The sequence below is a fragment of the Nyctibius grandis genome, chromosome 5 (assembly GCF_013368605.1).
Source record: "Nyctibius grandis isolate bNycGra1 chromosome 5, bNycGra1.pri, whole genome shotgun sequence".
Classification (NCBI taxonomy): domain Eukaryota; kingdom Metazoa; phylum Chordata; class Aves; order Nyctibiiformes; family Nyctibiidae; genus Nyctibius; species Nyctibius grandis.
The window spans coordinates 47,868,214-47,895,585 of NC_090662.1; the positions used below are offsets into that span (position 1 = coordinate 47,868,214).

At 40.7% G+C, this 27,372-nt stretch overlaps 2 protein-coding genes across 6 annotated transcripts in view; one reads left to right on the forward strand and one right to left on the reverse strand.

Moving 5' to 3' along the window:
- The window catches only part of ACSS3 (acyl-CoA synthetase short chain family member 3), a 106,306-nt gene extending 87,697 nt beyond the window's left edge, over window positions 1–18,609 (forward strand). For all 5 annotated transcript variants that reach the window (XM_068400853.1, XM_068400856.1, XM_068400854.1 and 2 more), the window contains 5 exons: window positions 11,581–11,662; window positions 12,641–12,763; window positions 17,224–17,323; window positions 17,403–17,578; window positions 17,876–18,609. In XM_068400853.1, coding sequence (XP_068256954.1) covers window positions 11,581–11,662; window positions 12,641–12,763; window positions 17,224–17,323; window positions 17,403–17,578; window positions 17,876–17,941 — 547 coding nt within the window. In that variant the 3' untranslated portion in view covers window positions 17,942–18,609. The remainder of the gene's footprint in view (window positions 1–11,580; window positions 11,663–12,640; window positions 12,764–17,223; window positions 17,324–17,402; window positions 17,579–17,875) is intronic.
- A 3,451-nt stretch (window positions 18,610–22,060) lies between these two features.
- The window catches only part of PPFIA2 (PTPRF interacting protein alpha 2), a 244,068-nt gene continuing 238,756 nt past the window's right edge, over window positions 22,061–27,372 (reverse strand). Inside the window, exons 28-29 of the mRNA XM_068402092.1 lie at window positions 26,209–26,301; window positions 22,061–22,400 (exon numbers count right to left, since the gene is read on the reverse strand). Coding sequence (XP_068258193.1) covers window positions 26,243–26,301 — 59 coding nt within the window. The 3' untranslated portion in view covers window positions 22,061–22,400; window positions 26,209–26,242. The remainder of the gene's footprint in view (window positions 22,401–26,208; window positions 26,302–27,372) is intronic.

The following is a 27,372-nucleotide window of genomic DNA, read 5'->3' on the forward strand; positions in this document are numbered from 1 at the left end:
TGAGAGAGAGAAAAGTTAACAGATAGCTGGGGAAATACAGCAAATACCTCCCAGAGGGAAAGCAAGCAAAGCAACTTCTTTGTATATTGTGGAAATGGTGATGAAGGAACCTCCCTTCTGCTATCTTGGTCTTCTGTGCTTGTGTCACTTGTGAAAGGAAAGCAGGATCATGTCTGGGGCGATCATGCTTACTTATGCATAGCTGGCATTTTTTGGTCAATATATCCTCTTAATAAAAATAACCCCAAAAGGCCTTGAGTAGCAACTCAATGTTTGGACAAAGAGGCAACAATTTTTAAATATAGAACTTTTGTAGGTGCGTGTTAGTTTCCTAGGGAGAACAGACCCAAAACCAACATTTAAAAATGTTCCTTTTTTTTTTTTCCATGGAGGAGTTGCGGAATGGAAGAGATGTTGGCTTTCAGGTTGCTCTTATTTTCTGACTATCTGATTTTCTCTCTTCTGTCTCCTTTCACATGATAATGATCCAATTCTGCTCCCTTTGGAATTCATGCAGCATTCCTACTGACAGCAGTGGGATGGAGGTATTTTTGGCTCTAGGCATTTTAATCCTGATGTCCTGGCAAAATTCCAGTACATGTAATAATGTTCTAGCAAGCTGAATTCTGCCTTTATTAATTTTATTAATTATTTGTGTTTGCACAGTACCTGGAAATTCTAGTCAGTCGTGATGCTAAGAACTTCGCTATCACAGAAGAATTGTATGTACCCATTGCTCTGGAATTACTTTGCCTGAAAGATGGACCCGTGGAAGACAGCATTCAGTTTTTGCTTAGTAGATGGAATGGAGTCCTAACTGCAAATAATCTTTTACAGAAAGTCATGGAGGCACATTTTCAGATTGTGTCTGTATTGTGCTATGATTTGCTCTATAGAGATACCTGCAGTAGCCAGTAGTTTAGCAGTGTGGTTTCCATAGACTCACGAAATATGCACTGTGGATGTCCTTATCATTGCAATTTGTTTTCAAAAAAAAACAACCACAAGAAAAAAAAAAAACAAACCAAACAAATAACCCCCCCAAAAAACCCAAAAGCCTCAAAACCCCCAAATGGTGGGAGCAGGGATTATATTTTTGGTGATATGTTGCATACTTCTGTGTTTAGATTTCTAAATAATTACAGTTACAGAAAGGAAAATGTTTTTCTGATTTCAGCAATAAAATTGGCCCTTCTATTTAATGACTAACTGCAAAGTAGTGAATAGAGCTATGGAGAAATTATTAACGACTTTGTTGATATGAATTTTCCTTTCTCTCCCATCAGAAGGATGTTTCAGACTCTTAAATACATTTGAAGTGCAAAATTTGCAATGACTGAGGCTGTTATGAATTGCTATACTATTAGCAACCAGGCAACAACCATAGTAACTACCATTCTCTAGTGGTTTTTCTTGAATCTAAACAAGAGATTTTTCTTTTAAACTCATACATACACAAACACCAGGATCAATATATTGCTTTTCTCATTTATTTTTTTTTAAGGCAAATACTCTATAGGTCATGTTTGTGTATCACAAGGATGCTTACTAAGCTTGAAAGGCTTAAAATAGGCCAGTGAATTCTCTCTAGATGGGCAAAAGCCACCATGCCCTCCCGAAGCCTGGGTGACTACCTGGGAAGTGTCTTGGCATTTCTGGCCTTACCTTAACGATACTTTCAGGGAGCGTGATTTATAGAAGTGTTGAGCCAGAACAATAAGAGAAAGTAGCAATATTTATAGTAGTATATTCTATTATGCTAATCGAGCTGAATTAAGCTGAAAAAACTGGGACTGTAAAAAATCTTGGATTTGAATCATTACTAGATGATATGGCCTTTTCAGTGTAGCTTGTACTATTTATACGATATTTAGGTAAAAGTATATCTATATATATATATAGATATAAAATTACTCTTTTTGAAAATGTGATGTTAGAAATGTGCATGTCACTGAGCTGGTAGCACCTGTTCTTGTGATCTAAACATCATAGGAGACTTGTAATGGTATCAGTGTTGCTACAGTACAGAGGGATGTTTCACTGCTAGAGATGTTGCCTTTTGGTGTCATAGGGGCACTGTCAGAGTAGAAAATAAAATAACCTCTGGCTAAAAATTTGCTGGTTAGGAATGCAGGCATATGCTAGTAAAATCTCTATGAGGCATTTATGATTTTATCTGGATAAATATGCTTGCTTGCATGTTCTCTCTGTTACTAGGGTTAAGCTTCATAAAACTTGTGTTGATATGTCTGAATATGTACCTCTTAGGCAGTTCAAGTAAGCTGCTTTTAACCCCATCAGAGCTTTGAAGAAAAAACACCCACTTCTGTGTTAGCTGAGACTTCTGTAGCTTCTCTTCTTCCGGCAGATGTGTATGTGAAATCACAGAATCACAGAATCACAGAATGTTAGGGATTGGAAGGGACCTCAAAAGATCATCTAGTCCAATCCCCCTGCCGGAGCAGGATTACCTAGACCATATCACACAGGAACGCGTCCAGGCGGGTTTTGAATGTCTCCAGAGAAGGAGACTCCACAACCTCTCTGGGCAGCCTGCTCCAGTGTTCGGTCACCCTCACCGTAAAGAAGTTTTTCTTCATATTTAAGTGGAACCTCCTGTGTTCCAGCTTGCACCCATTGCCCCTTGTCCTGTCAAGGGATGTCACTGAGAAGAGCCTGGCTCCATCCTCATGACACTTGCCCTTTCCATATTTATAAACATTAATGAGGTCACCCCTCAGTCTCCTCTTCTCCAAGCTAAAGAGACCCAGCTCCCTCAGCCTCTCCTCGTAAGGGAGATGTTCCACTCCCTTAATCATCTTCGTGGCTCTGCGCTGGACTCTCTCTAGCAGTTCCCTGTAGTAAGGGGAAAACCGGGGGAGGCGCGCTCGCGGGTGCTGGGGAACGGACTGGAGTAAACTTCACTATCTCAATGTGAGTATGGAAGCTTCTCGTTTATTAACAAAGAAAGCAGTGGTTGTATAGACTATGCATATGTTAATCACGCGCCCCGATCGCACTTGTGATTGGTCCATAGGTTTACATATTCAGAGCCGTGACCGCCCGCCCCCTCCCGGACGTAGTTTTGCTTCCCGTGAAGCAGGCACCACGGGGTTCTTTGTTCTGCACCGTGCAAGGGGAGTCCAAGGTCGCTAGCTCTGGGCTTAACCCTTGCTCAAAGCCTGGGTTGCTCAGACTGCTCAGTGACACAGGATCGTGCCCCTTCTCACTTAACCAAACCTCTACAGTTCCCCCTTCTTGTTTGTGAGCAAGCCAGGCCTGATTCACAAGTTTCATTAACGCTTTCTGCAAACAAGAAAATAAACATGGTAACATCAACAATACAACTGCAATCACAAGAACTCCTGTAAGAACGATTTTTACCAGTTCCATCACCCATCCGATTTCTCGGGGAGGTGTGGTTTTACTGATCGTCTCGGCACCCAAAGTGGTCCCTGGTCAGTGGCCACGCACATATATCCCCGGCCACTAAGGATCACTGGCACCGGTCCTTTCCACTCCCCTGTAGCAGGTTCCCGATAAATCACCTGTAACTGAGGTATAATGGTGTTGTTATTAAATTTCAACTGCTGGTGATGTACAACAACCGGTGGTTCTTCTCGGTCCCCTGTTAAACACAGAAAATTCAAAGTAAACAACACTTTATGCAACCGCGATGTTGGATCAGTATCTACCTCCTTCTGTCTCCTTAAATATTCCTTTATGGTTCTATGGGTGTGTTCGATGATCCCTTGACCTGTCGGGGAGTGTGGTATACCAGTAACATGTTTCACTCCCCAGCGTGTTAAAAATACACGAAACTTTTGGCTGGTGTATGCCGGCCCATTATCTGTTTTGATCTGTTCTGGCACCCCCATAATGGCAAAACACGCCAACAAATGTTTACAAACCTGTTGTGCCTTTTCTCCGGACATTGCAGATGCCCAGATTAACCTCGAGAAAGTATCTACTGTGACATGTACATATTTTTGTCTCCCAAACTCTGGAATATGTGTTACATCCATCTGCCATAGCTCAAGTGCTGCCAAACCCTTCGGGTTTACACCAATACCAATGTCTCGTCCCTGAGCCCCACACCTCGGACATGCTTGAGCAATAGATTTTGCCTCATTTTCTGTTATTCCAAATTGTCTCTGTATTCCTTTTGCATTTTGATGGAAATGCTCATGACTTTGTCTGGCTTGTTGAAATTTGTCTAAAGGAGGAGTATGGCAAGCAGGACTAACCAGGGAGTCTGCCACCTGATTGCCCTTCCCCAAACCAAGATCCCATTGATGACTCCGCACATGTATTATGCAACAAGGCGCACTGCGTTGTCGCATAATAGACCATAATTGCAAGAATAACTGCCCAAGGCGGGGATTTTGTGTGTTTCGGAGCAATGCCTCCTCCAAGCGTGGGATGACACCTACTACGTACATAGAATCTGTGACTATATTTATAGCCCCATCCAGCCAATTTGTCAAGGCCCAGCCTACAGCAGATAGTTCCAGAGTCTGTAAGGTATCATCGGTCTGACCATACAGCATGTGGTGTACCCAATTCCCTTTTTCCTGCCACACACACACCTCTTTGTGCTGTTTCTTTCCCGCATCTGTATAGACCGTTAACCCTTCCACTATTGGTGTTTTCTGTACTTTAGATTTTTCTATCCATTGATTTTTCTGTAATATCTGCCATAATTTACCTTTCGGTTGCTGTGAATGGACTCTTCCTTCGTACCCCAAAAACGCCTCCTGAGTGGGTCGAGAATTACGGAACCACCATTCTAGGTCTACAGCATTAACAGGAATACTAATATCCGCTGGATCCAGTCCCGTTAATTCTATAATCCTAGATCTACCCTTTCTCACTAGTTCCCCTATGGCTTCTGGTCTAGTCTGTATGCTTGTCTTTGGTTGTACACTAAGGAATACCCATTCCAACACCCAAAAAGCTTCATCTTTATCGTGGCATTTGTAGTGGCATTGGTTGTAGCCCTGGGGGAGTTCCCCCTTTTTGTTTTGCCACTGACAAATGACACCACAAACCATATTTTCACTGTTAATTACAAGCAGAGACACAGGGAGTTCACGAATGCGTCGCGAAGACCATGCAGTTTGTAATTTGGCAATGATTGACCGCAACGCGCTTTGTTGAGTCTCAGACAGCTGTATGGTGTCAGCAGGGTGTGATCGTCGCAGCAGTTCGGTGAGGGGGGCAATCTCAGTGTTCGAGATACCGACACAGTTACGGACCCACTGAATATCTCCGAGAAGTGTTTGTACATCCTTCAGGTTCTTCAAATCTGTATGTAGCTCCACCTTTTGAGGTCGGATTTGAGCATCCAAAATTGTCCATCCTAAGTATTTCCAGGGATCAGTTCGTTGAATCTTTTCTGGTGCAATCACGAGACCTTTCTCCGCCAACGTTGTTGTTAGTTTGTGGAGACTTTCTTCTGAAAAAGGATCGGCCTGGCATAACAAAATATCATCCATATAATGATAGATGATAGTCTGTGGCCATAGCTGGCGCAATGGTTTCAGTGCCCATGCCACATAAAGCTGACATAACGTAGGTGAATTTTTCATGCCCTGCGGTAGAACTACCCACTCATACCTCTGAGCTGGTTCTGCTTTGTTGATAACAGGAATAGAAAAGGCAAACCTCATGGTGTCCTGAGGATGTAAAGATATGGTGAAAAAAACAGTCCTTCAAGTCTACAATCAATATATGCCATCCTGCTGGTAACATGTTAGGTGACGGAATACCTGGTTGCAATGCTCCCATTGCTTGCATTTGCTCATTAATTTTCCGTAAATCATGTAATAATCTCCACTTTCCACTTTTCTTAGGGATGGCAAAAATGGGTGTATTCCAAGGACTAACTGAGGGTTTGATATGTCCTGCTTTTAACTGTTCCTCTACCAGTCCCTTAGTAACCTGCATTCGCTCTTCAGTCATAGGCCACTGGTCAACCCACACAGGCTCATCTGATAACCAAGTCAAGGGTGGATTGGGCGACTGCTCACCAGCGGCCATTATCAAAAATGGGTGGTTGTAAGAACCGCACCAATCTGACTTAAAACATCTCGCCCTATGAGTGCTTCCAAAACCCCAGGCAAGGACAAGACATAAACTTTCAAAGTTACACACTGTCCCTCTGGAAAGTGTAAGGTCACAGGGTGATGACTAACAGCTGTCGTAGAATTCCCGCCAACGCCAGCAATATGTGAATCAGGTGTTTCTAGTGTCCAATTCCTTGGCTAGACGCATCGACTGACAATGGTGACGTCGGCACCTGTATCCAACAAGGCCTGTACCTTTATACGAGTGTTGTTCTGAGACATTGTGATTGACATATTTGGTCTGTTGTCCATTCTCATGGTAAAACATACCGCTGGTCCTGTGGAGCCAAATCCACGATCTCCACGGTAGGTAGTCGTATTAGCACCTTGTTGATAGGCAGAGAGGGGGATTATTTGTCCAACTCGACTACCTTTTGGCACAAACATAGGTGGATTAAGTGTATACATCATAATATATACGATCCTTGTATAGTCTGCATCTATGATTCCTGGAAGTGTTATAAGTCCTTTTATACCAGCAGAAGATCATCCTAACAGAAGTCCTCCCATGGGATTGAAATCCCCGCTTAGCAGACCCTGCACATTAGTAGGGACCTTCTGTACTTCTTGACTTCGCAAGGTGACATCTACTGTAATTTCCACGTCGAACCCCAGGCTTCCTCGGGTTGCTGGTTGGTGCTGTTGTAAAAAACCTTTGGTTCGTATGATGGGTTGACTTGTTTCCTCACGCGGCCCCTCTCCGCGCTCCTTTGGAAGTTTCCCTGACACACCTTAGTTGTATGATTATTCCTCTGGCAGGTATCACACCAGACAGCAGCTCGGCAATCTTTTCTGACATGTCCGTTCTCTCCACATCGATAGCAATTTCCTTGAAAGGATTGTCCCACTCGTGTTGGTCGTAGTGTCCCTCTTTGTTGTACCAGCGCTGCCAAAGGTTGAACCACCTCCTTAACAGCACTTTGTACAGCAGCAGCAACGGTATTGTTAGCTCTCTGCATATCAGCACGTTCGACTCGCTTCACCATTTCTTCCACTCCTGCACCTTTAGGTAAGCTAGCGAGCAACTGTTTAGTTTGTCTGTTTGCGTTATCAAAAGCCAGGATCTTTAACATCTGCTGCCTGTTATCCTCATCAAGATCAGGATGATTCATTACGGCTTCCCATAGTCTATTAATAAAGTTCTCATATTTCTCCGTAGCTCCTTGAACTACCGATCCGAATGACGGGATCGCGGAGCCAGGCAAGGCTTGGAATGCTTCAAATGCAAGCTGTGCAGATTTTTGTAGTAGTACTGCTGGTAACTGTAACTGTGCTTGCACCGTAGAATAAGCTCCTTGGCCTGTGAGAATGTCCATAGTAACTCCATGTAAAGGATCATTTGGATCGTTCATTCTCCGTGCAGCTTCATTGGCTGCTCGTTGTGCCCATTCTGAACCCCACAACAAGAACTGAGTAGGTGTCAGCAACAGTTTCATTAAATTCCGGGAGTCATGCGGGCATAAAAGATCCGCAGAAAAAATCCAGGAGACTATATTCCTTGTAGCATCTGATTTTACTCCATACTGGGTAACTGCAGCTTTTGCTTGTTGAAGAATTTTCCAATCATGTGGTTCCCAAGTAGCTACTCCATTCTGTTGTAGCACTGGAAAAGCTCCTACTCCTCCTAGATTTGCTGCTGCACTCCAGTGTCCTTCTAATATGGCATCACGAATCACCCCACTCCACCTCGGTGCCCTAGGTGCAGGTGGAAGCGGAGCATCCCTGGAGTTGTCTTTGTTTTGTAATCCAGGAGCGGATGCTCTTAATTCGGGTCGCTGTACCTTTAAATCCTGCAATTCCCGCAAAACCTGTTGCAGGACATCCGTTTCCAGGTTCCCACGGTCAGGTGGTGTGGATCTTGATTGACAGGGCGAGGGCGGAAGGGGTGGGTACTCCGGCAGCGCGGAGGGGATGAGCCCGCCCGCCTCTCCGCCGGCCAGCCGCGCAGCGTCTGGAGGAGCTGACCACCCCTCCCCCTCCTGTTTCCGCTCCCCTTGCCACGCGGTCCTAGGAGCGCCACGTGGTTCTTTGTTCGCAACCTCCTCCTCTAAATTCTTACTGCGCCATTTCTCCCGGGAGCTCGCCGCTTCTACCGCCGTACGAACCTCCACCAGGGATGGCTTTATGTTTGCCGACATGCCCTTAACTGCCGGTAACCCGAAGAAACGAGCCAGAACCCCAGGTTTTTCTGTTTTAGCGGGGGGGTTGGGCTCCGGCGGCGCCGGCTGCATCTCAGCAGCCGCGCGGGCGCCCTCTCTTTCTGCCCTCATAGTTTTTAAAGTCTCTATCACGTTTTGCTAGAGTTCACGCACCTCCTTAATTTCTTTTTCCTCGGGGTCCCTCTCAACAGTCTTTTCCCACATAATGTCTCCCACTTCTTTCCATTCCTCCACAGAAAATACAAGCGCTGTGTCTTTAAAATGTCCCCAGCGCTGGCCCAACTTTATCAGCTTAATTAGCTGTTTCTCCGCTGTCTTGCTCCCTCTCTTAGAGAGGATACCTGCAATCAGCGCAGCTGCAGCTTCTGTCTCCATGGCTGGCCTTTTTCCAGTGTCTGCTCTGTCCTTAATTGAACCTGAGCATCACCTGAACTCTGGGAGCTGAGTGGCCAACTCTTCCAGTGTCTGCTCTGTCCTTAATTGAACCCGAACATCACCGCTCCCAGCCGTCTTTCTCCCAGCACCTCCTTTTCGCTGCTTACCGCAGTCTCGGAGAGAGCACGCCGAAGGGAACCATCCTCTGCTACCAGTTGTAGTAAGGGGAAAACCGGGGGAGGCGCGCTTGCAGGTGCTGGGGAACGGTCTGGAGTAAACTTCACGATCTCAATGTGAGTATGGAAGCTTCTCGTTTATTCACAAAGAAAGCAGTGGTTATATAGACTATGCATATGTTAATCACGCGCCCCGATCGCACTTGTGATTGGTCCATAGGTTTACATATTCAGAGCAGTGACCGCCCCCCCCTCCCGGACGTAGTTTTGCTTCCCGTGAAGCAGGCACCACGGGGTTCTTTGTTCTGCACCGTGCAAGGGGAGTCCAAGGTCGCTAGCTCTGGGCTTAACCCTTGCTCAAAGCCTGGGTTGCTCAGACTGCTCAGTGACACAGGATTGTGCCCCTTCTCACTCAACCAAACCTCTACAGTTCCCTGTCGTTCTTGAACTGAGGGGCCCAGAACTGGACACTATATTCCAGATGCGGCCTCACCAGGGCAGAGTAGAGGGGGAGGAGAACCTCTCTCGACCTGCTGACCACACCCCTTCTAATACACCCCAGGATGCCATTGGCCTTCTTGGCCACAAGGGCACACTGCTGGCTCATGGTCATCCTGTTGTCCACTAGGACCCCCAGGTCCCTTTCCCCTACGCTGGTGTCCAACAGCTCTGCCCCCAACTTGTTCTGGTACATGGGGTTGTTCTTGCCCAGATGCAGGACTCTACACTTGCCCTTGTTATATTTCATTAAGTTTCTCCCCGCCCAACTCTCCAGCCTGTCCAGGTCTCTCTGAATGGCTGCGCAGCCTTCTGTTGTGTCAGCCACTCCTCCCAGTTTTGTGTCATCAGCGAACTTGCTGACAGTGCACTCTATTCCCTCATCCAAGTCATTAATGAATATATTGAATAGTACTGGTCCCAGTACCGACCCTTGAGGGACTCCGCTAGACACAGGCCTCCAACTGGACTCTGTCCCATTGACCACCACTCTCTGGCTTCTTTCCTTCAGCCAGTTCACAATCCACCTCACTACCCGATCATCCAGACCACACTTCCTCAGTTTAGCTGCAAGGATGCTGTGGGAGACCGTGTCAAACGCTTTACTGAAATCAAGATAGACCACATCCACAGCTTTACCATCATCTATCCACCGGGTTACGTCCTCATAAAAGGCTATCAAGTTGGTTAAGCATGACTTCCCCTTGGTGAAGCCATGCTGAGTGCCCCTAATGATCCTCCTATCCTTGATGTGCCTGGAGACAGCACCAAGGACAAGTTGTTCCATCACCTTTCCGGGGATGGAGGTGAGGCTGACCAGTCTATAGTTACCCGGGTCCTCCTTCTTGCCCTTTTTGAAGACTGGAGTGACATTCGCTTTCCTCCAGTCCTCAGGCACCTCTCCCGTTGCCCACGACTTAGCAAAGATGATGGAGAGTGGCCTAGCAATGACTTCCGCCAGCTCCCTCAGCACCCGCGGGTGCATCCCATCAGGGCCCATGGATTTATGGACGTCCATGTTGCTTAATTGGTCCCTGACCCAGCCCTCATCTACCAAGACAGATTCCTCCTCTATCCTGACTTCTTCTGGGGCCTCAGGGGTCTGGGGCTCCTCAGGACAGCCTCCAGCAGTATAGACAGAGGCAAAGAAGGCATTCAGTAACTCCGCCTTCTTTTTATCCTCTGTCTCCAGGGCCCCCACCTCATTCATCAGTGGGCCTACATTGCCTCTAGTGTTGGCTTTACCTGCAATGTATTTGAAGAAGCCCTTTCTGTTGTCCTTGACCTCTCTTACAAGGTTTAATTCCAAGGAGGCCTTAGCTTTCCTAGTTGACTCTCTACATCCTCTGACAACAGACTTATATTCCTCCCAAGTGGCCAGCCCCTCCTTCCATGATCTGTACACCCTCTTCTTCCACTTGAGTTTGCCCAGCAGTTCCCTGTTTAACCATGCAGGTCTCCTGGTACCCTTCCTTGGGTACCAGGGACAAAATATCCCATATTTTGTCATGCCCATATCCTAGATGGAAGAATGGGTGTGTAGTATGCATTGAAATCTCAACTAATAAAGCAATACAAAATTTTGCGGCTTCACTTCTTAAAAAAATAAAAATAAGTCCAGTTATTTTAGAGAGTTCTAAAAGTGAATTTTATCAATATACTTTCAAAGAACTCATCCAGTAATTCCAGTAATATTATGCACAGTTTAAATAAAAAAGAAAAACATTTTTATTCAGATTCTCATGACTGAAGTCATTTGAGTTATATCTTTTTACAGAAACTGAAGATCTGTGCACCTGATAATTCAATTCATATCTCAATGTGTGAGTGTGTATGTGTGTCAGAGAAAGAGATACCTATAATAATCAAGTTGTCTATATCGTGGCATATATGCACACATTTCTGACAGATACTCGACCTTGGAAATGTTGAAAGCTGAATGCTGATAACATATTTATAGTACAGTATATAGTGTTCACTAGACCAAACACTATTTTACTGAATGCCACAGATGCTTATGTTATATAAAAGGCATGGTCTGGATGCAGTTCAGAGCTATATGCATGTGATCACAGCAAATATATGGTCTTTTTAATCTGTTATCAGCATATTATTAAACAGAACTGGTTTCTGATTGTATAGCATATGATTATTCATTTGAATATAAAGTATGAATGGAAAGCATGAGTTTTACTCTTTATATCTGTGTTTCTAACTACTTCACTCTTCTCTTTTTAATTTAAGGTTGCCTTTGCCTCCTGGAGCATTCTCAGGTCTTTGGGAAAATCAGGAAACATTCCAGAAGTTATATTTCCAAAAATTTCCAGTAAGAATTACAAAATGAATTATATAAAATTTTTGGTCATCCTGTAGAACTCAATGATAGTAGATTTAAACTGGATAACATAGAAAATATCATGTTATTTTAATGGGAGATCATTGATATGTGTGTTATAGAATTAAAAACATTTCAAGGTAAAACTTCCTTCATACATACTTTAAGCTTTTGGGCACACTGGATTTTTTTTTAAGATCTGAAACACAAGAAGTAAACCTCAAGCTTCTGAACATAAAAGTTGGTGTATGTCATTTGATCTAATGAGAGATACAAGCCTTATAACTTTAGACGAGCATAGCTTCAAATATACTACTGCTGTTGACATGCAGTCATTCTAACTTAGTATCAGTCCAAAATGTACACTTAACCTCTGTGCATGTAAATACGTTGGAGGCTCTTTACTGAATTAGTTATGTTTCCTTGTCAGATGAACTATCCAAGGACTGGCTTCCTCCTTTCCGTATAAAAATAGATAGATTGGTCCTATGTGGATGTCCAAAATGGAAAGTTTGGTTCAATAAAAGTAAATGAGTGAATTGATTAGGCAGATAATTTTTTGTGTGCACTTGCATCATGATGATGAATGTTTGGATCCAACAAACAGGAATATCTTTAGGGGCAATTTGACAACTGTCATTGTATTGTAACAATTTCGTTCTCCTTGTGTAGATTCAGGCAACATCCTTCTCCAAGTTGTCAGGGGTCAAAGAAAGCAGAGTGGGAGAAAATCCAGGTTTATGTATTGTCTTCTGTTCTGTCTTAACAAACACTACAAATCTTTTCTGAAAGGAAGCTGCATGGTATATTATGACATAAGAATGGTGAAAAATAGTAGAGAATTAAATCTCTCAGGCACCAATAAGGTATTTCATTGGAAACAAACAGTTTTGTTTGTTGGTTTCACAGGAAATGGATGGATGTTCCTAGTACTATTTCTGAGTTTATCTGTGGTTGTGTTGTGTCTAGGGATATTATGATACTATGGATGCAGGTTATATGGATGAAGATGGCTATTTATATGTCCTGTCTCGAGCTGATGATGTGATCAATGTTGCTGGACACAGAATTTCAGCAGGCGCGATTGAAGAGGTGAGCATTGCCTGACAGTAAAATAGAAGAGTGAAAGATGAATAAGGAAAGCTGAGATTGAAAATCTCACAAAATCTCTCATTTTCTTTCTGCTTTTTTTGATTGCATTTGCATTGGTACTTTTAACAAAAGCATTAATTGTTTCAGGTCCTTCCTATTAAGGTGCTTTCCAGAACCATAATAAACTTAGTCAACAATAAGCAGTTTGTACCATGAGATTGATAAAACAAGCATGATTTGACATTTTAAGGTGGAGTTAAGCGGCACTGTGGTAGCATGGGAAGCATTCCTGTAAGCTCTGATAACGTATTTATTTGGGAATACATTAAGCTAATGTATGGTCAGTGTGCCAAGTAGTTGAACAGCTGCTGTAGTTTCTTAGGAGTAGAAACTTTTATTCCTAAAATACAGTTTTTAGTTTACGTAGACTCACATTTAGTGCTTTTTCTTGATTTGAAGAGTTTTCTTCACAGTTTCTTGAGAGTTGTTTTGTCTCATATTGTATGAGCAGTGCTAAATGAACAATGAAAATGTCTGTAAAAAAACCCCTGCTGTTAAATTGAAAGTCATTAATGTAATATCCATGCAACTCAAAAAGTTGAAATTAGTGCAGTTCATAATAGTATCTGAATTTCATACAATTGTTCATTCACCTCTCTGGAACCGCTGTGATTGATTGCCAGTTACAGATTTCCCTGATGACATACCAATTGCTTATTCAGGGAGTATAGGAAAAGGTGTGCTGGGCATGTACAACGGAAAAATACGCTTTTAAGAACTCTGAATTTAACTGTTCACTGAATCACAAACTAATCTGTTAGTCATTTTTGGCTTTATATTGTCTATTAGTCTAGTGACCATTTTTTTAAAAGGCTGGAAAACTTAAAAAAGAATAGAAGAAACTCTGATTACACAGATCAAATTCAGATAAGCATAGGCAATCCTTCGAGGATCGGTCAGCCAGGAGCTGAACCAGTCGCTGACTCCAGTCTATGAAGCCATAAAGGTGGCTTTCAGTCCGCTTCAACCTTTTCCCCTTTGAAGTCAGTTTTTTGTGTTGCTGTACTGAAGCGCAGCAGCAGGGAATCTCATCCCCACCCCTTACTGCTCTTCTGCTCAAGGGCTGAGCTGGGCATTGTTTCTTCGCTTCAGGCTGAATCTGAAGCTAGTACAACAAGTGATGAATTGAATCACCTCCTCAGCTGTATTACCTTTGTATCCATCCTCCCGAGTTCAGTGTCTCTGTTTTTCTCCCTGCTAGTTATGTCTTTCCTCTAGAAACAAACAAACAAACAAAATGTTTCACCACTAGAAAATTGTAGAAGCTTTTCTATTCACCTTTTGAACAAAGCTAAAAACCAAGAATGTTGATAATGCATGCACGGCAAATTGCTAGTTAAATGGGAAAGCATTAACAAGACCACAGTTAGCTCTTCAGTAAGATCAGTAAATACAGAATTAGAGGTTCATTGAATCGCCATCTAATTAAGTGACAGTCATCTTGTTGAACAAGTATAATGTCTGCATTTACATTATCGCTGCATTACAAGCTTAACAAGTTTTTCCTTAGTGCTTTGACTAAGAATTTTGGCTTCATTATGTTCCAAAAAATTAGTTTCTTTGTCTAAGGTATCTATTAGTATCATTTGGGCTCCATCTTCACTGCAGTGCAGTAGGTGTTACTGTTTACCTTGCCGATCGGTGAATATTAGCCATTATGGCAACCTCAGCTTGTGTTGATCCATCCATCTCTTTTGTCTGTACATCTGTGGTGTCCTTGCTTGCCTTGACTCTTTCTGAAAAAGCCCAAATCAAATCTTGCCTGTCTGAGGCAACAGATTTGAAATCTAGGAATGTAGCATGAGAAATCCCCTTCCTGATGGTGGGGTTTCTGGCTGGTGCCACATTAGATGTCCATCCTTGTGGCCAGTGATCATTCCAGGAATGCCATTTCACTTTCTTGAGATTTCTTACTTTTAAACAATTTTTAAATGTCTAGTGCTGATTCTGTTCTTCTTTTCAGCTGTTTTACAAAGTTCGATAATTTTAAAATTAGTATTTACACTTTCAATCATTTGAAATTAGCTGTCCCAAAGTCAAAGTCATGTTGATAGGATTTTGGATAGATTAGTGAAGAAAAATATTGCAGTGGCTGCAACATTCCAGCTTAACGTAAGACTTTTATGAACAAGTCACAGACTGGAATGAAACAAACAAGCTACTACAAAACAAGCTGGTAACACTTAAATCTCCACCATAGGGGTCCTATTGATGCCTGATAGGTAATTATGATATTGATGATAATGTCAGATTACTGCAGACCTTTTTCCTATGTTTTTGTGGAAAGCACAGTTCCTCTGGTTGTAGACCTTACTAGTCGTCTTTTCCGTAATTCATTGCATTTTCTTCTTTTTCTGTTTTTTTTTTCGGTGGCAATCAAGTTGCTATCGTTAGGGTCAAGAAGTCAGAGCAGGAAGGAATGGGTATTTATAGCAGGAAATGGAATGCATTATTGAGCCTCTGGACTAGAAGTGACCGAAGCTCATAGGTGCATGTGATGCATTGAAATACCACGGAGATTTGGAGTTGTGTAAGATTCATTCCTGTATGATTTGTCAGTTTGGATACAATGACTTCGGGACAAAGTAGACTGCATCTGCATTCTAATGCACTTGTGTATATTTAGCTTCATCGTTTTTACAGCAGGCTCTTCTGCCCTTCTAGTTCTGGGATGAGCCCAGGCAGAACTAATTCCAGGCTGCTGCACTTGCTGTTCTAGATGTGGCTTGTGTGCATCCCATTTTGTTACTGTGAAAAACCTACAGTTTCAAAAGGTGTGTGTAAATGGTCATGCTTTTGTGCTTCGATAGAGCATGCTTCTAATATTAAGCTAAGTATTTCCCATTTGCTTTTTTGTAGCATGGGAGATTTCTGGGATCATAGTTGTAAAGTAAGTATAGTTTCTGTCAAACAAAGTATGCAAGAAACACTTTGTGCAGATTTATTTTGCTAAAAACTACTTGGTGTATGTTGTAATGACCATGGCACAGAGAGCCAGTTTCTCCTTCCTGGTTTGACTACAAATCTTAAGGCTGGTGAAATCTGCGTTTAGTAGGGTTATGGTAGACCCTTTGAATTGTTCCTTCCACCACTGCTTTCACAACTAGGTCACACAAGAGCATCCTTTTTATTAATTGGAACAGCAGTGATTCAGCTTTTCCTTCCTTCAGGTTTTTTTTCTCCTGTCTTCTCTGTACCTTTCCTGTCTTCTTACTCATGCTCATGCCATTGTATGAGTAGCCAATGCAAATGTGGTGTTCCTACTTATAAAAAAAAGCCTTTATTCTTAAAAACTTTTTAGTTACTCTTCCTTTCAATTGTCCCACTGCCTTTGATTTTGACAACACAGTATGTGAAGATCTGTTATTGTCAAATGTATAGTCCCTGTATGCACAAATAAATTAATATGCTCGGTCACATTGTGTGACCTCTGTGTGGCCTTTGTGTAGGGTCCTGTTAGGTCCTCTTTGTGGTTGAGCACAGAGGATACGTTGAAAGCACTGTTGACAGCAAGATGCCCCAAGGGACACTGGTAACTACATGAAAAGAGCCAGTTGCTTTGGAAGAGGATTCCCAATTGCCAATATCTTAAGTTCAACTTTGTTCCATACTTAGTGACACACTTCTCAGTATGTACTGAGACATCTTGGTCATTTTTTTTCCAGGAAGTGAGAACCTCAGCTGGCTAATTGGAAAGAGAAGAGAATCTCTCTCTTTTTTTCCTAAAAGAGAGTTTGAGATACTAGTGCTACCGTCCATCACTTGCATAATTGTGTAAACATGTAGTAGGAAGGAGGGGACTCTGGTTTAATTCCCTTTGTCTAAGGAGGATGAGACCTAATGCTTCCAAGAGAGTAAGCTGAACTAGGTTGGCTGCAAGCTGAGGTTGGGCCTGTATTTGGCTTTGGTTGAAACTATGCCTTGGTGCAGCAAAGAATGAAAAAGAGAGAATGAGCCAGAGAGAATGAACTAATTAATATGACTTTATAGCCCTGTAGTAGGAGTGCTTCTGTGGTTTTGGTCCTTACTCCACACGCTTAACTCCATGTTATTTGTAATGTTAGACTAATGTTATTTGTTCCAGCAAAGTTCTCACTAACAAAAACAAAAGATGTACTTTTCCAAAGCTGTAAGGAAATCACCTTTGCTTTGTTCTATATTGGTATCTTGTGCCACCATAGTTTTTATTTCTTGTTTATTTGAAAACCACCTGTATGGAAGTATACACACATGTGCGTCTGCAACAAGTGTAATTGGAATTCTGAGGTGTACTGACTAAATAATTTTTGCTGTCCGAATGTAAGAAATAAGTCTATTTTTTATGTCCATGCCTATGGAATTTTTTCACTGAAATGTTCAATTATTATTAGTTCAGTTTAGTTTTGTTTTCTGTCCCTCAGTGTGTTCTCTTCCATCACGCTGTAGCAGACTGTGCTGTTGTGGGCCAGGAGGATCCTTTAAAAGGACATGTTCCATTTGCGCTGTGTGTACTGAGAGAAGGTGAGAGCTCGCTACTACTGATGTTACTAAGACTTGCAAAGGTGCCAGAAAGGTTAAAGGATATGAACTTCTTCACTAGGTATCAAGACAGAAGAGGAGAAGATTTTGGAAGAGATTGTTGAGCGAGTTAGAACTAACATTGGTCCAGTAGCAGCTTTCCAGAAGGGAGTGTTTGTGAAACAGCTACCAAAAACACGCTCTGGCAAGATACCACGTTCAGCTCTTTCTGCACTTGTCAGTGGAAAGCCATATAAGGTAAGTTGGAGATGTATGCTTTAATGAATTAGGCACATGTGCACATCCAAAGACACAACAGCATGGTTTTGATTCTCTAGACCATTCTGTGACTGGTCCATGATACCAGGTAGTAAATTATATTTTATTTCTACTGTGTCTTACCCAAAAGATTTTCATGTTCCAGAACTTTCCAGATACTTTTTTCTTGATTGCTTTTGAAGGCTAAATTTAGAAGATTTTCTAAATGAAATTCTGTCTTACTGTTGAAGAACGGCAATCTACTATCACATGCTTCTCTATATTCTTCCTTTTCAGATAACACCGACCATTGAAGATGCTGCCGTGTTTAAACACATTGAAGAAGTGCTAAAGAAAAATTAAATGGGATAATAGGTTGATAACAAACATGTCAGTTACTGAAGTATACAAAGAGACTTTCTGTTAGGAAATACCACATTTTAGAAACTAGCAATGATTTGGGACTAAATTTTTTTACTTCAGAAATGTTACTGTGTTCTTTACTGCATTGTCACAGCCAATGAAGCATACTAAAGTCTCTGGATGTTGTCATTATATGGCGGATATTAAGATTGCTAAGAATTGCAAATAGAATTCATACATTTATATAGCCTTAAAGTGAAGGAGTGACTGGATTATCTCATATGATGCCATATAACCTTACACTTCAATCCATTATTTTATAATGTGACCAGTAACTTGAACTTGGCTAGAACAGCTTACAAAAGGTAAGTTATGAACTGAGGACACCAATAAATAGGAATTCTAATGTGAAAATTATTGCAGACATAAATTCTCCTCACTTTTAACATATGAGCCTTTATGTCTTTTACATTTTTATAGATTTTAAATTTTTTAAATTAGTTTTCTTGATTCCACTGATATTTATTTTTCTAAGTCTTTCTGCTATAAATTAGATGCCTCTATTTTTTTTATTCAATAACTTTCTGAAGTGTCTGTTTTGTATAATGATAGGTAATTTTTGGCTTTCAAATCTGTGAAAATCTTAATTTGTCCTTAGTAATACTCAATAAAACCCATGTATTTTAAATAAAGGCAGGCATTTACCCTTTACATTTTCGGGTAGTCTTGTTGTTGTGGTTTGTATCGCTTATGATGAGGATAACCAGAATGTGCTTTTGCTGACATAATTAGATGTTTCAGACTCGCTGAGATATATATATATATAACCAAGAAATTTAGCAAATACAGATACCAGGCAGCCCATTCTTGACTTTATAGGCTGTTTCAAAATACTTACAGGGCTCTCAACAAACCAGGGGATGTAGGATACGCTCTCTAAATGCATTACTTCTCAAGCTGCAGGGTGTTCACTGAACAATAAATGTGAAATTCCTCTTAAAAATATATGTTCACAGAAAAGTTTAAAAGCAGAGAAGTTACTCAAACTCAGCAATGCTTTCTGGAGGAAGAAACAGTAAGCAATACGCAAATTCCGATGATGTTGGTATAAAAGAGAGATTCCATACTTAGGCTAAGCTAAGGTAGAAGTTAAGTCTAGACATATTTTGTTATGGCAGCGTGTCCTCAAGAGTCCAGAAGTACTGTTATTTCCTATTGGGTAGAAGTAAGGATGATAGCACTGCTAAGTGATAAAATAAATTAACAGATTGATGTAGGAGCTAAAAGGTGGTAGATAGGTGCTAATTAACATGAGCCATACCCTGGTGTTGCCTTGTGCCTCATCAATGAGCCCTACCAGTGCCATAGGAAATAAATAAATAGTCATGTGTTTTTGCACTAGGGACTGCATGCAGCTGAGCCAACCGTGTTGAACCAGGTCATACAGCCATATAAAAAAACAGCCTAATTTCAGTCTGTGCTGGATGGGGTTTTTTTCCAAATAATTGCATGATAAGGTAGCTGCCCTGCTCAGCTATTTGATATAGTTGAAAATCATAATCTGAACAGCGAGTAAAATAATAATGACAAGATACAATTATCTGTCATCTGAACTGTTTGTGAAGAGCTTGAATAGTTTGTGTTCTTAAAAGTGTCTCCATGACAAAATGACAAAAATGTTTGTAATAACTTATTTCTGCTTTCTGAGGAATCCTGAGCTTTTTAAAACAAATATTTTATTTTTTAAATTTTCTTTTTTCTTCTTTTTTCTGTTTTGGTGGGAATCATTTCAGATCAAGACTGGGATAAAAGAGGGTGGCAGAGTGGTCAGGTGTACTCATTCTGCTACCGCCCTGGTACTGTGGAGGATTCCAGAAATGCCAAATGTCTCATTCATCAGCATTCAGAAAACCCAAAGAAAGCCACCTTATTGCAGCAGTACAGTATAGAAAAATAGTTGCTTCACGGGTATTGCTTTTTTTTTTTCCAGAGGAGCCTTTTGCCGAGGAACTGCGATTGCAGAATGCTTTGTCTACAGCTTTAGCTCTGTGTCGAGCTGGAGAAGGGGAGAAGGAGTAGTCATTCTTGTGCATGGCTCTGGTGCTGCCCAGCAACCTTGTTATACCATCTAGGAAGAACAAGCCCATTTAACAAGTGATAGGAGAGCACTGATTTTTTTAATATAGTTTTTAGAGAGAAGCATGTGGGTAGATTTGAATGGTCAGGGAGTTTTTGAAACTTGGCTGGAAGAGGTTGATGTAATAATTATTCCCAGTCTATTGAAAGGGTCGGAGCCAACTAGACAATGGTTAGCATAGCCACAATTTCTAGCTGATGAGAGTAGAGCTTCAGCTCATATGGGGAAGACAGGGATGTACTAGGAGATTTTTATATATTAGCCTTAGATCAAAACTGAAGTCACAATAATATTCTTTTAAAAAATACATTTCTAATTCTTCTGGTGTTTTCTTCCACTGTGGCAATAGATGATTTGGGAGTGCTGTACTCCTAGGGCAGGATACCTGGAGCTTTGGTCGCAAGATGTTGCTCATTCTTTTCCCCAACACACCTCAATCCCCTCTGCCCCCTGAATTTGAGCGTGAGCTGTGATGATGTGGGCTGAAAAAGAAATTCTGTGAAATGGGAGCTGGCGTTTACAAGGGGAAGTGTATTCAAGTGATGCTGCAACCACTGCAAATGGCGTTTGCATTGCTTTACTTGTGACATTCTGAACTAAAACAATCTAAAAGGAGGTTGAGGGAGTAGAAGGAGGAACATCATCAGCGATGTCGGTTAAGCCCGAGGAACTGTACAGAGTCACATCTATACAGTTGTGTGCTAACCCAAGCCATCATATCGCACCCATCAGCAAGGTCCGTGCTCCCTCTCGTGGCAGATTCTGACCAGTAAATCCATCGTAACTCATACCTGTTTGTGGCAAAACGTGCTTCTGCTCAGCTATGAGAAGTATCTGGCATCCCAACTATTTTAATGCTACTACGTACCAAGCTTAATAGACTTATAAACACAAATAGCACTGAATTTTTTTATTGACATTGGGGGAGAAAAATCTTTCACCATCTGATTGACTGAAGTTTGCCAAATGAAAATAGACAAAACAAATGTTTATGTACGTGCAAACATTGCAGATCAAACTGCTAAAAGAAATAACTAAAAGACAGGTCTTGAGCTAAGATCAAGCAGCAGAAAAATAGCAAATAGGTAAATGACTATTAAGTAGGTCTTACTTTGAAACTTCCCATTTAAACAAAGAATAAACAACAATAACACCACCAAATAAAGCCACAGCAGGTAATAGTTGCTCTTCTAAACTTTTATACACTATATATTAATCACGCTGTCTTTCAGTTATTTCCTCTGATAAAACTGACTTCTGTGAAGTCTCAGCAAGGCCATCTTGGCTAAAAGCATAACGTTAGACAGGAGCCTGTCTAATGCCCTGTTATAATGAAGAAATGATGGGGTTTGGCTTCTCTTTCATTTTCTTTGTTGAATGTATCTGGAAACAAGAATCTGATTCTATGCAAATATTAGACTTAATTTTCCAATGCTGGCTGGTGTCTGAAGGTCCTGGAACGAAAAGGTGGCTCTTGGTAAAGCAAGATTCTTGGTCCGCAGGCAACATAGAAGAAAGTTTTTGGTTTTTGTATAAATCATGTTTTATTAAATTGTTTTCTTTTTTGTAAACAGTTCTTCTGGGTTTATTTGTTTGTTTTTAAGAGGTGAGCCATCATGGAGCTTCTCTACAGCTATCTGACATTTCCATTTTGTCTGTAGAGGTCCATTTTGGCTCCAGTTCCAGGTTATGTCATTCTATTATACATCATCAGAGGCAGGTGTTCAGCTCTAAATATTGACAGATTTTTCTCAGTAGGAACATGTTGAAGCTTCTAACTCTGCTAAACATATTCATTTGACTGTTACAATCCAAAAACTGTAAAAATGGTGGAATGGAAAGATACAAACAGTATTATTGACGCTGTATTGTCAAATGTTTGCACTGAGACCCCATGTACCATAGATTTTATTTTTAAAAAATCATATTTATATCCATTTACATAAGACTTACACATTTCAAAAGAAATACATACACAGTAAATACGTAAATGTCTAGTATTTTACAATAAAACAGATGGAACAATGTAAAAATGAGTATCTTCAGTTGATAAAAGCTTTGGATGTGCCAAATTTCTGATGACAGAGATGCTGAGAGGAAAGGGGGAGGTTGTTTTGTTTCTCTTTTTTTTTTTGTAGTACTTTAGGTATTTTTTTATCCTTTTTTTTAAACTAACCAATACATGAAAGGAACATCATGTCTGTTTGTCTGATAAACCTTATGTGTTCTCTTCCCTATTACCCTGTTCTTGCAGAGTTTTAATGTTCTTTTTCCTAAGTATTGGTAGTGCACTTCAGGTGAAGTAGAAGAAAGAGATGACATCTAAGGGAAAAAATAAACAAACATTAATTCATGAGATTCTTTGATTTTAATTTGGTCTAGGATGCAATGACAACAGAAAATATTACAGCACTAATTAAACTATTGCATGTTTTACTAAAACATGGGGTTTGAGTATCTGAGGGAGACATGCATTTGTTGTTTAATTTTAGATCTGCAACATAAATCTATTCATAATGCATTTTAATCTTTTACTAACATATGCTGATTTTTGTCCTAGATCAAAACAGTCTCCCACCTATGTTAATTTACAGTTGTTTTCTTAATGTTTTGATTCAGCACTGGGGTTAGTTTCCTGCATCTGGAGACCTTTGCCTGTTTGGCATAAGGCTGAACACACATTTTAAGCATATAGACCTTGTTGTACTCTGTGATTCTCCTTGGTCACTTGAAGCTCGGTAGCATTTACCTTTTTCACCCTGACGATTTTTTTGCTATGGACCAGCTCTTTCCAGATTATCATTCACATCTTTTTGGAACTCTTCTTCTCCATCTGTCTTTACAAATCCTCTTTGGAACCCTTCATTGATAAAGTACATCGTTGGTTTTGCCAAATGCCCTTTGACATTTCATGAGTGTAAAAGTGAAACTAGTATGTTCGATTGCCCCAGCCTGTGGCAACAAAACTGTCCTGGCTGAGCCTTCTGACTGGGTGGTGACAAGTATTTCATAAAAGTGTTGGGAAAGCTTAGACAGTGTGACTGCCAACTCCACTGGCTGTGTAATGGCACCACAGATACTCAGCTGGGCAACATCCAGCCACCACAGCAGAAAGCTTGACCTACTTGTGCTCTACGGTAAACTTCTTTGCAAGATTAAATGGCCATGCACCAGCAGTCTTAAATGTTCTTAAATTTCTGATCTTGAGAGTGCACTCAAACCAGGCTGTGCAGAGTATGCTCATGTAACTGTTCTGAGAATGTCAGTTCATGGTTTCTGGCACCTTGTCGTGGTGGTTTAACAAATGTTTAAAAAAATACCTGAAAAGCAACTTGAAAACATATGAATTGAACCCAGCTGTTGTGAAGAAATACTGTAAGGCTGTACCTAATTGGTATTGTTGGCATAAACCGTTTTGAAATACGAGGCTTTGACATTCTCTGTAAGAAAAGTGAGTAGCAGAATGCAAGAATCTGCAGCCTGCTGTCATCACAGGCCGTCTCATCTGTTACATCTGCAACCCATTTGCAGCTCTGTTTTCAGTCTGCTCTTCAGATGCGTATTCCCATTTAGTATTAAAAAAATTCTCTTATATTGCTGTTGTGTGATAGCTCACCCAGCTATCCATCCCCTCTGCTGCTTGGTTAGAGTCAGTCCCTGATTCTATGCATTCAGATAGTTGATAGTTCAGTCCCCAGAGTAACACAACTACTGATGTATTCTAGGCAAGGTTTTACAAGCCTGGGTCTCAGTCTGACCTGGATCTGGAAATTTCAGGAGGCATGTTGTAATGAGTAATCTTCCCTTTTGTCCAGGTATCAATCAATCAGTTCTGTCCATGAAGAAACTGTTACTTGGGAACTGTGATCACAAAATTTTGTTTTTATTCCATTCATCCTTGAGACTAAGGTCATTTGTTCAAGTTTCCAAGCCTCATGAAGCAAAATGAAGGAAATCTTTTCCCTGCATATTTTTTCTATAATTACTGAAATCCAAAATTATTTTAACTTGCTGTTTGATTTCTAACTTGCATGACATTTTGAAATTACACTTATGAACACTGCTTATACTAAAGTTCTAGTTCACACCACCTTGTTGCTTCTCTGAAAGGAGTATATGGTAAGCGAAAAGAAAAGTAGTATATTAGTGTCAGTCATGCTCATATATTAGCCTTTACAATTTAGATGTACATTTGATATAGAGTGCTCGAGCATTTAAGATTAGAATGTAATTGGCAGAATAGTGGACAAGCAGCAAGTAGCGATGTGATACATATCACTGATACTTGAAACACTACTAATACTCCTATAGAAATTGAAGTTAACTTGTATAGCTTGTATTACTTTGTATAAACATCTTTTTGCTCAAAATACATAACCCCCATATATATACAGTGCCAGTAAAGTTTGCTACTTTACTTCTGTTTGTGTATTTCTAGTTTTTAGAGATTTTTGAATACAGTGGGGATAAACAGTTTGGATAATCTTAAATTAATTTTTGTGAACATACCCAATTTTCAGTTTCTGCCCTTGTTGCACTCTTCAAACCTATTGGAAAAATACCGCCTCATATGCCTGGCCCATTGCTGTTGGCCTAACAGGTTGCTTGGCATTTGAACTTAATTTCTTGCTCATACTTTATTGCTTTCAACATTGCAATTCTGAAACATACAGGAGAAAAGATAAGCATCTTTGCTATCAGGTTCTACCCCCACTGAACCCAGTGAAAGTACTGTCATTGACTTTACTGACATAACCCCAAGCTCTAATCTATACATAAGTACACATTAAAAGGTTTATATAGTTTATGTGCTTCATCATCATCTTTGTAGGACCAGCTGCTAAACTTACCTATTTTAGAAAAAAAAACCAAAACAAAACAAACTACTGCAGTTATTTTTCAGTGGTGGCATGAAAAGTTCCCTTTTGACTAGATTAAGATTTTATACTCTTGCAGTCTCCTGAAGGTCTATGAAGTAAGGCTCATGTCATCAGTAGGATCCTGAGCAGTCTATGTTTTTCACTGGTAACATATGCTGTTCCTAAGCACTTTTTGAACATGCCCAAAATTAGTGAAGTCTCAATGGCCCCAAGCCTCTCCCAGTCCTGGAAATCTAAAAAAAAGGACTTTCTTGCAGATCCTGGCATACCTTCCCTACAACATGTAACAGCTATCAAAGCATGTTTAATGCCTGGTGAGGTGTTGGTGCTATCAAAATATTCTTTCCAGCTCCCCTACAATCCCCTGAGTAACGTAAGTGGAAAAGAAAACTGTTTTACTGACAAGATATTAGCATGAAATGGTGCCATATTGATGAAAGCGCTTATCATGTTAGTATTTTTTGCAAAAATTGTGATGTAGCAGAAAGCAGTGTATTTCCACAGAACTCCAGAATAGTGAATCTGAGAGATTCATAGCCATATTCAAAAGATAATCTGAGAGATTCATAGCCATATTCAAAAGATAAGTGGTGAGAAATGCAACATGAATTCCAGTACTAGATTTGATCCAAAGCTGCATCCACCTCAGAATGTCCTTTCTTTGCTGCTGGTCAATTCTGAATGATTTGAGAAATGCAAGAATCTCAGTAATAGATAACTTTGGAAGATTTTCTGTATAGAGGAAGCTTTGTTCTAGCTTTATGCAGCTACCTGATGTTCTACATTGAGCCATACCTTTCATTAAAAAAAAAAAAAAGTAAATATCTTCTGCTTTACTAGCTTTTTTTTTTTCCCCCTCTCTCCCTAGCTCCTGGTAGAACTACTTCAAGTTCTTATAAAGTAAATTCACTCCCTGTGCCTACTGCTGTCTCCCCAGTTGTAGCTAAGTTTCAAGGCATACAAAATATGTTATGGTTGGTGTGAGCTATCATCTGAACAGAGTTGTCTGAAAACTTATATCTGCTGGAGTGGTTTCCGCAGAAAGAACTTGCTGTTTGAGATAGGGAAAAGAATAGCATAGCGTCTCCTGGACTGAGCTTGACACTATTGTCATGATCAAATGACCACCCTAGTGAGTCTGAGTTAGGTCCTCTGCTCCATGCAGGCTCTTGCATGAATAATGCCAAGGAATATTGGGTGTAGTGTGCAGTTATAAAGAGCTTTCATGATGGCCCCTTATGAATACTCACAACAATTCAGTGCTGGCTTCTTTGCTAGGCCTTGTCAGCATGAGTATGTGCGAACTGTTGAGCTGTCTAACCTCTGCAGTCGTGATGAAGCAACTGCAAATTGCAAAAGAAAGAAACAAACCAGAACCTCTTTAGAATCATGAAGAAAATAAATCATCCTGTTTCCCACTGGAAGGATGGCTATTAAATTGCTCTGTGGCTTTCCATGACATGATCTGGGCATGGTCTAGTTCAGAACTCAGAGTTTCTTCATGTCTGGTGTACTATTGAAATCTGTGTTAAGTGAATACAGTTTAAAACTCAATTTTGTCTTAATTCTGTTGGAAGTCCTAATACTGTACCTATCGTGCTGTTTAAATACTGTAGCGTTCTTAGCACTGGGAGGTAGGAAGCCAAACCCTGGATGAAGATGTAGGTCTTTAAGTAGACCTTTAAGTCTACTGAGTTGAGTACCCAGCTCAATAATAAGCTGTCTGGAAGTCCTCAATTAAATCACTAAATCTCCCTGTGCCTTAGTTACCCATCTGTAAAACAGGAATAATATCTTCTATATTACAGCATGGCTAGAAGATGAAATCCATGACTATTTGTAAGGTTCTTAGCTACTACAGTAATGTGGGCCATGGAAATGCCTAGGGAGCTACTACCTTTATTTGTACATGGAATTTGCCTTGGAATGGATTCTTGTCTTACAGCTTCATCATGGCCAAAAAGTGCAAGATTAAAAGCAAAGCGTGCACATGAGCAGTGGAGTCAATGGAATTCAGTGATGCAATCAGTAAATTATTCCATCTGTACTGCAACTATAAAGTATTGGTTTTAAAAGTGAGAAACTTTAATGGAATTTAGATGGCTTTAATGGAATTTAGATGGCAATATTGTCATACCAAGTTCATTCAGAATGTAATCACTACAAGTAGTGTATTAAATTACTTTGAGACAAGTCTATTAATAGACCTAAATTCTCTCAGGAATTTAGGAAGTAAACAGCAGTATTTGAACTGGGCCAGTCTGTGTACTGGTACTTCTCAGAACTTCAGGCAGGTATACATGGCTTTATCATCCATATACCCGAAGGAATAGCTGCAGTGGGATTTGTCCCTTCTCCCTGCCCTCTTACAATGATTTTCAAATTTTACTTATTTTTTTAATTATGATCTGCTT